This window comes from Polistes canadensis, unplaced genomic scaffold (genome assembly GCF_001313835.1).
Source record: "Polistes canadensis isolate GaletaPanama2010 unplaced genomic scaffold, ASM131383v1 scaffold_399, whole genome shotgun sequence".
In the NCBI taxonomy this organism is placed as follows: Eukaryota; Metazoa; Arthropoda; class Insecta; order Hymenoptera; family Vespidae; genus Polistes; species Polistes canadensis.
Window position 1 is genome coordinate 71,983 of NW_014569946.1, and position 11,849 is coordinate 83,831.

At 30.6% G+C, this 11,849-nt stretch overlaps 1 protein-coding gene across 10 annotated transcripts in view; it reads left to right on the forward strand.

The window, feature by feature from the left end:
* LOC106792264 (kinesin-like protein KIF13B) overlaps positions 1–11,849 on the forward strand; it is a gene marked incomplete at its 5' end in the record, with an annotated part of 91,907 nt that overhangs the window by 71,665 nt on the left and 8,393 nt on the right. For 5 of the 10 annotated variants that reach the window (XM_014758539.1, XM_014758546.1, XM_014758540.1 and 2 more), the window contains 17 exon segments: positions 1,043–1,206; positions 2,150–2,418; positions 2,641–2,888; positions 3,173–3,290; positions 3,881–4,093; positions 4,941–5,454; positions 5,551–5,693; positions 5,851–6,198; positions 6,451–6,627; positions 6,751–7,273; positions 7,352–7,576; positions 7,670–7,936; positions 8,041–8,223; positions 8,413–8,604; positions 8,754–9,047; positions 9,134–9,309; positions 9,515–9,683. In XM_014758539.1, the coding sequence (XP_014614025.1) occupies positions 1,043–1,206; positions 2,150–2,418; positions 2,641–2,888; positions 3,173–3,290; positions 3,881–4,093; positions 4,941–5,454; positions 5,551–5,693; positions 5,851–6,198; positions 6,451–6,627; positions 6,751–7,273; positions 7,352–7,576; positions 7,670–7,936; positions 8,041–8,223; positions 8,413–8,604; positions 8,754–9,047; positions 9,134–9,309; positions 9,515–9,683 (4,223 nt within the window). 10 annotated transcript variants of the gene reach the window in all.

Genomic DNA, 11,849 nt, shown 5'->3' on the forward strand with positions numbered 1-11,849 from the left:
ATATATTATATTATATTATAATAATGTGTGTGTAAAACTGTAATTAACAATTATCAAATTTTAACTATAATCACAACACAACAATCATTTCATACAATAATTTATTTATTTTTAATATAAATTGTCTTAACACTTATATTAAGTGTTAATATATATATAATCAGGTTTTTATTGCACAACTTACAAAGTTTTTTACAATGTCTTATTATTACTTCACTTATAATTATCTCACATTTTTGGTTTACTCTTAACACACCCCTCGTCTACCACTAATTATCACCAATCTTAAAATTATACTATCAAGTGTTGATATATTTATATATGAATTTAAAAATAAGTATTTTATTTCTACTTTATATAAGAATGAATATTGTATATAAAACGAAGAATTGAATCGATCGTTACTCGAGTGATTCATGAAAGAACAAAAACATAATATTAAATTCAAAATGGCAGAGCTACCCCCGTGAAGGAAAGGGTTGAACAATAAGGAATGAATTTAGCTATATACTTGGAAGTTGTTTAAGCTATATAAGAAACTTTAGTCCTGTAAGAAAAAGGAAATCCACCAATGGAATAAGAACAGAGTGAGAGAGAAAGATAGAATCGATTTATTCGTAAAGCTTTCATAAAACTACTATTGGTGTACTACCATCCCCTTTTTCCGAATAGAAGAATGATAGTGATTCGAGTTATGGGAAGGGGTGGGTAGGGAAGGGGTGCTGGTCGTTAGCTTCCGATTATCAGTTTTCTTTTATCGTTTTTATATCTATGACAAAACTTTTTCCTTCCAAAGAATATCAAAAATAAAATCACATTCCACATTAAGGAAAATATTATCGTGTATTGTTCTTTGTGTGTGTATGGCAATCATTTTTATTCGAGAAGAAAATCAACGAAATATTAAAATTAATAAAAAAAAATGCATAAAAATAATATAATGCATAAAATGCATAAAATCTCGATAATCGAAAGACTAAAATTTTAATATATTATATCTTTGCGTATACTAATGAAAATATTTATTGTTTAATTATTACAGGAACAAGCCGAAAACATTCGCATTCGATCATTGCTTTTATTCCTTGGAACCCGGATCGGAAAAGTTCGCAAGTCAGGAAATCGTATTCGACGCTCTTGGACGTGATATTTTGGACAATGCGTTTCAAGGCTACAACGCTTGTATTTTCGCTTATGGACAAACCGGTAAGGATAAACGAATCCTTTCATTAAGGGGTTACATGGGTTTGGGACTTCCACAAAAATTTTTTTTTTTTTATTTTTTTTTTTTCAATTCTACAACTCATCTATAATACTGTATTGAATTTTGAAGTCGATAGGAGTAGTAGTTTTAAGGATAGAGCCATGGGAAGTTCCACTCTTTAATGGCTCTTATACCAGCACTCAAATCTGTAAACGCGTTTTTCTCAAAACGCTTTTTCTAMAGTCGGTTGTCAAGATTTCTCGAAAACTATTTAACCGATTTTCATGAAATTTGCTACACGTCTTCGTGATACTATTGACAAGGACTTGGACGAAGGATTTTCGTTTTTTTTTCATAAAATCGAATTTGAAGAAACCAAAATGTGGTGAAAATTGTAGCGAAATTTGAATGTTCTTGCTAAAAACGTTGCCAAAAATCCAAATTTTAAGTTTTTTCTTTTTCCTTCGTCCAGTTTCTAGTTTGAAGTATTCACTAAAAGACCTTATTTTTTCAACAGAAAAACCCCCACCGTYTATAAGTTGTGCTGTCAACGCGAAAACACTTTTTTTCGGTGGGGTCACCGGAAATGACGTCGCAATGGCTGAGTTTAAAATATTTTTCAACCAAAAATTCAGAATATGTTCTTTAAATATGTATCTTAAATACTATAAAAAGTTTCAATAAGAATTCCATTTTTTATATAGAAAAAAAAATTGTTGAAAATATGCTATTTTTTCCCGGTGTAAACCCATGTAACCCCTTAAGAACAAACAAACTCTACTATTATCCTTACTCAAAAGTTTGAAGAATTTACGATCAATCAAATTGATCTCGTAACAATTGAAAAATAATAATTAAATATTCAATAAATATCAAATTGATTTATATATTTGTGTATTATATGTGTATTACGTAGAATTGAAATATTCAATAATATTTTATTAGGATCCGGGAAATCTTATACGATGATGGGAAGCGGTGATCAAAAAGGAATAATTCCACGACTTTGTGACAATCTTTTCGACATGATAGCGAAGCAACAGAGTTCTCAATTGACTTTCAAGGTCGAGGTATCATACATGGAGATTTACAACGAGAAGGTGCACGATCTTCTCGATCCAAAGCCGAATAAACACTCGCTCAAAGTCAGGGAACACAATGTACTTGGCCCTTACGTGGATGGACTGAGTCAACTTGCTGTAACATCTTTTCAGGTTAAATTAAAATTCATTATCAAATGAAATATTAATTAATACAATTAAATAGGACACAATTGATTTGTTGTTACAAATTAAAAAATATATATATATATATAGATATATAATATTATTTATTATATATATATTTCATTTTTGTTTGTGTTCTAATTTGTTATATTTGAAAGAAATAGAAAAAGGAAAAGAAAAAAAAGATGAATAAAATAATCGTTTATACAGGATATCGATAATTTAATGGCGGAAGGCAACAAATCGAGAACAGTGGCAGCGACTAACATGAACTCGGAAAGTTCTCGTTCGCATGCAGTGTTCTCAGTTATTTTAACACAAACACTGACAGATTTAAAAAGTGGGGTAAGCGGTGAGAAAGTATCGCGAATGAGTTTGGTAGATTTGGCTGGTAGCGAAAGGGCTGTGAAAACTGGAGCAGTTGGTGATAGGCTTAAAGAGGGAAGCAATATTAACAAGTAAGTATTATTATTATTATTATTATTATTATTATTATTATTATTATTATTATTATTATTATTATATGGGATATAATTTAATATAGATAGATCCAGGAATATAAATATATAATTCAAATTATACGATCAATTATTTTCATTGAACTTTCATTCATTTCTTTTTTATATAAATATAAATATATATATTTGTTACTAATTTAATTTTCTACCACCCACTGTGTTTTTTATTTCTAATTAATTGTTCTCTTATATTATTCGTTGTTTTATTCTTCCTGTTTATATAGATCTCTCACGACATTGGGTCTAGTCATTTCGAAGTTAGCAGATCAGAATTCTGGTGGCAACAAAAATAAAGACAAGTTCGTACCTTACAGAGATTCTGTTCTGACTTGGCTTTTAAAGGTAAATCTTTTCTTCTTTTTTTTTCCTATAATCAAATGTTGATTTAAACTTTTTGAGAATGATCATAGATATTACATAAACTTTAATAAATTTTGGAGTATTGCAACGATTGCAATTAAATAATTATTCTTTACGAGAGATAAAGAGTGGGATCTAGTTTGTATAATAATTTTATTCTCTAGGGATATTTTACCCCTAGCAATAGTAATAACAGTTTCATCAATTAGAATCCTTCTATTTGTTTTATTTGCAAAATTATTATTTATTTTTACCAAAAAAAAACAAACTACAATTTGTGAGCAAACATTAGAATATATTTGTGTTAGATCGTAAGAAGAGTAAAATAAAATTATACCTAAGAGAAAAAGAGTGATACGAATAAATATATCACAGGCACACACACATATACACATATATATATATTTCAAACTGTACAGCATTCGGTGTGCAGTAAAGGGACGAGAAATAGAGAAAATACCAAAGGGAATTGAAGTTTAAAGGGAACGACGATGACGACGAGTAGAAAATACTTACACCCTCCCGAACACCATAAACGTTTACGAGCGTTATACGTGTACATTTGTTTTCAGGATAATCTCGGTGGTAATAGTAAAACCGTTATGGTTGCTACGATATCACCTGCAGCAGATAATTACGAGGAAACGTTGTCAACTCTGCGTTATGCTGATAGGGCAAAGAGAATAGTCAATCATGCAGTTGTCAACGAGGATCCTAACGCAAGGATCATACGAGAATTGAGACAAGAAGTCGAAGCGTTGAAGGAAATGTTGTTACACGCTACGGTGAGATTGTTGATTTATCAAAAAATCCATTTTTTCAAAGTGGAATAAAACATTAACCCGTTCATTGCTAACTTTACGAGATACGTTCTTCGTAAAAATTCGCATCAAGTTTAGAATGATTATTAACACTTTACTGACTGATCGCTCAGCCGCAGATACTCTCAAACGACCGCTGTTTTTCGGCCTACACTAACGCACGGGAGTATCTGTGCGTTTCATATGCTCAGAGAAAATTTTCCGCTTTCTGTTATAMCAGGATATATTAGGATATATAGCACATTACAGGATARGATAATTAAATTTAATAAAATGTTGATAACAACAATGCAACAAAAGSGATTGTTCGATAAGCGTTGGCAATAAAAAGCCGATTAATAGTCGATCGGTCGGTTAGTATTGTCGATAAAAAGCCGATTAATAGGCGATCGGTCAGTAAAGTGTTAAAAAGGATCATTCAAAAATTGTATATAATAATATTTAAACCAAAAAGAAAAAAAACATATATTATTATATTATATTCGATTCAGGATAAAACGGTGTCAATTTGTTTAACAATAGACGGGTTAATCGAACTGTTGTTCGTGTGTCAAACTTGTTGAATTATAATTAACTCTTTGTAAATAAAGAATTGGTTAGGATATATAATATAATGTTCTATGTACTGTACAATTGCTGCTATGCTTCCAATCAATTGGGGTGATTACAATGTGTACTGTTTTTTTTTTTTTCAAACAAGTGTAACAATCAGAAAGTTACAAAGAGTTAATATATAAATTGAAAATGAGATCAAAATTGTTTGGACGACACCACGTTGAATAATGATGTGATGATTAAAATAAAATGTTAGGGTCAAGGTTCTATCGTGGGTCAACAACGCACAGATATAACAGAAAAATTATCTGAATCTGAACGATTGATGAAAGAGATGTCGCAAACCTGGGAAGAGAAGCTCGTTAAAACTGAAAGGCTTCAACACGAGAGACAACAAGCATTAGAAAAAATGGGTATCAGTGTTCAAGCATCAGGAATCCAAGTGGAAAAGAATAAATATTATTTGGTTAATTTGAACGATGATCCTAGCTTAAACGAGCTCTTGGTTTATTATCTTAAAGAAAGGACTCTCGTTGGTGGACGTTCAGCTAAAACCGAACAGGATATTCAATTGCATGGTTTAGGTATTTTACCTGAACATTGTGTAATTACGATCGAGGAGTCTGGCCTTTATATGACACCATTAAATGGTGCTAGATGTTTCGTTAATGGTAATCAAGTGGTAGACAAGACACCATTGTTGCACGGTGATAGAATCGTTTGGGGAAATCATCATTTCTTCAGGGTCAATTGTCCGAGAAGTGCTACAGGTTATTATATACATATAATTCAAATTAATCTCATTCGCATATATATATTCCAATCATTTATTTTTAACATTAACATAATTTTTCTTTATTTTACAGCGATTAACAGCGAACCACAAACGCCTGCTCAAAATATCGATTACACTTTTGCCAGAGAAGAACTTATGCAAAACGAATTGTCGAATGATCCGATTCAAAGGGCAATAGCACGATTGGAAAAACAACACGAGGAGGATAAACAAGTGTGTATTCGAAATTGATTTATTTGTGTTTCCTATTAACAATTTTTATTTCATCTCATTACTTGTTACTTTTTTCCTCTGATTTTTCTTGTTTTTTTTTTCTTTTTTTTTTTTCTTTCTTTTCTTTTGTTTTTTTATTCTTGGAAAATATTTAAAGGTTGCACTCGAGAAACAAAGGTTGGAATACGAAAGACAATTTCAACAATTACGTAACATACTCTCACCGTCAACGCCTTATTCACCTTACGTACCATACGATCCTCTGAGAGGAAGTCAAACTGGTAAACTTCCAGCTTGTACGCCGACCACTCAAATGCGGGTCGAAAAGTGGGCTCAAGAAAGGGATGAAATGTTTAAAAGAAGTTTGGGTCAATTAAAAACCGACATATTAAAAGCAAACACTTTGGTACAGGAGGCTAACGTTCTTGCCGAAGAAATGGGAAAACAAACTAAATTTAGTGTTACTTTGCAAATTCCGCCGAATAATTTAAGTCCAAATAGAAAGGTAATCAATGATGATAATAATTAATGAATTGATTTATTTATTGATTGTTTAATTAATTAATTAATTAATTATACGTGCAGTCATATTTGTTTGTAGTTTTTTGTCGAATTAATTGGTTTAGATTTTTTTTTGTTTTCTTTTTTTTTTGTTTTTGTATAATATTTTTGTTCGTAGTTTAGTCTTTTTGTTTATTCGTTTGTTTGTTTTTTTCGGTTTTTTCTTTTCGTTACACTCTGACGTTACTACACGTAGAGTGTATTCTTCCAGCGTGGTGCATTCGTCAGTGAACCAGCGATATTGGTCAAAAGAACAAACATGGGTAGTCAAGTTTGGTCAATGGAAAAATTGGAAAATAAATTGGTTGATATGCGAGAAATGTACGAGGAAAGGAAAGATCCTAATAATTGTCAACGATTACCTGTCGTTAAGGTAATTTAATAAAAATATTATATATTTATCTTGAACTCATTAGTGCATCTAAGAAAAATGAGTTGAGAGATACAAGATTTCTAATATATTTATTATCATTTTATTTTAAAATGAAAAACACAGGACGAGGTATTGGGGAAAACTCAAGATCCATTTTACGAGTCACAAGAGAAGCACAATTTGATTGGCGTAGCTAATATATTTTTAGAAGTATTGTTTCACGACGTTCGGTTAGACTATCATACACCGATCATAAGTCAACAAGGTGAAGTTGCTGGACGACTTCAAGTTGAGATAAGTCGTATTGCCGGACAATTTCCTCAGGATCGTATTTGTGAAGCAGCATCCGAATCTTCCGGTGATTCAACGTCCTCCGAACCAGATGATTATTCTGGTTCGAGTCACATAACTTGTCGTGTAACAATAAAACAAGCTACCGGTTTACCGCTATCCTTGAGTCATTTTGTCTTTTGTCAATATATGTTTTGGGGTAACCCAGAATTAATTGTGGTACCACCTGTAGTCAATGCTGAATTACCTCCTGCAAACTGTGCCACAGGTCAAAGGGATTCTCTTGCATTCAGGTTCGATCATACCGAAGATTTTAAAGTACCGATAACGGAAGAGTTTATTGAACACTGTGCTGGTAAGAACACGTCATTTTTTTTCTCTATTATAACATTTACAAAATAATTATAATATTATTTTTCTTTCAACAAAACAGAGGGTGCTTTAAGTATAGAAGTTTGGGGTCACAGAAGTGCTGGATTTTCTCGTAGCAAACCCGGATGGGAAGTGGAACAACAACAATTGGCAAAAGCCAGATCTTTGGCTGATCGTTGGTCAGAATTAACGAGGAAAATCGAATTGTGGGTAGAAATTCAAGAACTAAACGAACAAGGAGAATATTCGCCTGTCGAAGTTGTTACGAAACAGGACACGTGGACGGGTAATTTTCATTTCTCATTTATTAAAAGAATTATTAAACTTCTTACTTTATTGGATATATCAAATAGTCATTTGATTTTGAATACGTGTATAGGTGGCATTTATCAATTGAGACAAGGACAACAACGGCGTATACAAGTCAGAGTTAAACCAGTACAAAATTCAGGAACTTTGCCGATTATTTGTCAATCGATATTGAATATAGCTGTTGGTAGCGTGTCTGTTAGGAATCGTCTTCAAATTCCTTTGGACAGTTATCAGGATGAGGATTTAAGTATATTGAGGGAAAAGTGGAGCGATGCTTTGATGAGGCGAAGACAATATTTAGATCAACAGATACAAAAGCTTATAAATAAACAAGGTAAATGTTATAAAATAATTTGTTTGATATAAATATATAAATGAATAAAAAATAAGCTCATTTTTTTGCGCTACGTCGTAATAAAAATAATTTTTATTATATAGAAAAAACTGAACAAGACGTAGAACGTGAACAGAGTCTCGTTGATCAGTGGGTTAGTTTAACCGAAGAAAGAAATGCAGTTTTAGTACCTGCAGCAGGATCAGGTATACCTGGTGCTCCAGCTGATTGGAATCCACCTTCTGGCATGGAACCACACATTCCAGTCCTATTTCTTGATCTCAATGGTATAAATGAATGAAATTGAATTTACTTTTAACACTAGATTGCCTGAAAATAAGTCAATTACAAATTTAAAAATGAATCAATTTGATTTACATCCGTCTAAATATGTTTCGGTAATCTAGTGTTAAATAATAACATTATTAAATTTAAAACGATGTGATTAATGAAATCGTATAAAATAAATAAAACAGCCGATGATCTCTCGACGCATCAATCAGGAGAAGAAGTATCCGTTACCGGATTAAATTCAATTTTACCTAAGGAACATGGTAACAAATTTTATAATCTACCATTCATTCGTCATTTGGAAAAAGACGTTTGTGCTATAGCAGCATGGGATTCTAGTATACACGATAGCGTGCATCTTAACAGAGTTACCGATGGTATTATATATTTTAAATTCATTTATACACTCGACCATCTTATATCATTCATAATATCGATATAATATCGGAAGGGTCGAGTGTATACCATTTTGATATTATCTCAGAGGAATTAGAATAACTTTAGAATCTAAACAATAATGTTACAGCTAACGAAAGAGTATTCTTAATTTTAAAAACAACAGTACGCCTGTCTCACCCTGCCCCGATGGATCTCGTATTACGTAAAAGATTGGCGTTAAATATTTATAAAAGACAGAGTATAACTGATAGAATATTTCGAAAAATTGTACGCACCGATTGTCTAGCTCAGACTGGTGTTACATACGAAGTTGTATCTAATATACCAAAAGCTAGTGAAGAATTGGAAGATCGTGAAAGTTTAGCACAGATTGCAGCAAGCGGTGAAGACAACAGTCTATGCGATGGTGAAACCTACATCGGTAAGTTTGTCAAATTAAATTTATATCTTCCAAGATTATGAACGTTAAAATATCTAATTGGATTATATTGTGGATTTATCTTGTAGAAAAATATACAAGAGGTGTGTCAGCTGTCGAAAGTATCTTAACATTGGATCGATTAAGGCAAAGTGTTGCTGTTAAAGAACTGTTGCAAGCTCAAGGCCAGCCGCTTATGCGCAAGACTGCAAGCGTTCCAAACTTCTCCCAGGTACTACTGCCACTTCGCCGTCTCGGACGCACTGTATGCTTTTTATTTTAATTTCATTTCTTTCTTTTAGCGCATTGTTTTTTATATTCCCTTTTATACACGCCGATCTCGACTAAAATGAATCAGTTCATTTTCACGATATCAATAATGTAATTGTCAGCGTTCCTTGTACACCCTTGTTTTTCATTATTACAACACGTTTTTAATCTTTTATCATAATGATTTGTTTGAATATTAGATCATGAGGTTTGACACTTCGATGGATTCATTAAACGTCACACGTTCTGAAAGCGTTACGGATCTCAACACAGAATTAAATGGGCTGCCACATTCACGACGAGCATCAACCGGTCATGCAAGGAACGAAGAAAACTTTGTTTCCCCTCCACCTAAAGCTTTTGGAATTGGTAAGAATAATTATTTTATTTTCTTGTCTTCTTCTATTTCTTTTTTTTTATTTTCTCTTATGCACATTAAATATACTAGTTAGTTTTTTAAAGACATATCGAACAAATAAATATTCTATGATTTCATTGATAATAATCATTTCAAATTCATAATTCTAATTGTTAATATTTATTACCTCAAATATTACAACGAAAAAATATTATTTTCGTAACTTTTTAATACAATTTGAAGAATCATAGAATAAAATATTGGTAATGTTAGATTGAAATATAAAAAGAAAGGGGGAAAAAAAAAAAGAAAGAAAGAAATAATAATAATAAAATTCGAATTTCACTCTGACACGTTTATTCATTCATTCATTCAATCATTCATTCATCGCATTAATCATTGATCATTCATACGTAGTAATCCGTTTCATCTCGTCTTTCTTAAAAATTTTTTTAATATATTTATATATTTTTTCTAAACCCTCTACACGCGATTAATCACTATAATAATTCATCATTATTTCACTGCCTCTATTTTATATTATTAACACGTTCCCTGCTTTCTGTATTGTTTTTGGTATATGCTGAAACTCTCATTTCTCTATGTCAAATGATATATTTTATTCGTTAAAAGATAAAAAGAATTATTGTTGTTGAACAATGATTATTGATATGATTTAAAAATAATTTTTAAAGCATTTCTTAATTAAGCTTTGCTACGAGAAAATTAACTAACAAAATTTTACTCTAATACAGTATTCGTAAATGCCTGATTATTTTTGTTAATGCAATTAACTGTACTTCAATTTTAATTTTAAAATACAATATGCAAACTGGTTTATACATATGATCGCGTAATAGAAATAAAAATCTCCAACAAACAGATAAAGGAAATTTTCAAGTACAGTAAAAAAATACACATTAGACAAATCTAAGAAATATAATTAATCTTACGGTATGTGTAACCATTTTTTCATTCGAAAACACATATCACGAAAGAAATGAAGCTAATTCAAATGCAGTTAAGCAAGGAACGTGTGGGTTTAATGGATTGCTATTTTCATAGATCAAAGGATTGACGACAATTTTTATTTGACCTATTTCTAAATATATTGTCTTAATTCTTTTCTACGCAAATTTGATTATTCGATGAATGCAAGTATACAATTAGTTTGCTTTGACCACGATTCAAAAACTCTCTCTCTCTCTTAATTATTATCCGCTTATTTAAACATAATGGCACTGTGTCCTAGGGATTTTTTTTTAAATTAGTATTAGAATATCAATATTTTTATTTCAATTTTTATTCACTTCTCTTTCTATCTATCTATCTATCTATCTATCTCTTTCTTACTTTCTATCATCGTATTGATTTTGCTTCATTGAGATTTTATATTCGATATGAATAAACAAAAAAAAACAAAATGAAAAAGTTTGTTTTCTGAAATGTGGCTTATGCAGTGTTTTTTTTAATATTTATATATATATATATACTATATAATACCTTGCAATGATTAGTCCAATATATTTCAATGAAATTCCCTAATTTTTAATTGTCTCATTATCAGGCTCCATTTTATCATCACGTTTATCTATTTTGTTTTTTCTTCGTAATTGGATATGTTCATTTTTGAGTAGTAGAAAAGAAAGATTAAAACCATAGAGACCCTTTATTATCATCCATCTATATTATTTAATTATTATTCATGTCATTTTCACCATATTATAGCACCATTACCTTTCATAATTGATTATAATAAAACAATAGAAATGAATAAGAAAAATATTGTATGATCGAAAATATTTTTTAAATTATAATTAATAAAACCATGAATATTATGAAAGGTTATCGCTCTGACACCTAAATTAAACACATATTGATCAATCTTATCTCACAAACCCTGTTATTTATAAAAAAAAAAAAAACAATTAAAAAAAAAACATTATATGCAATACCGAGTTCCTAATTAGTAAACAATTACTACAATGGAATTCTGTGTTCTTATAATTAAAACAGCTTTGATCATATTGTTATATATCACCGTATTATTAATCCTATGTTCAACTTACAAAAATAATTTATAATCACCGACACTCGTAATTTTTGTCAACGAGTTGTATAATATGATAAAATGTTAATTATTAAATGATTTTAATTAAAAAAAAAAAAAAAAAAAA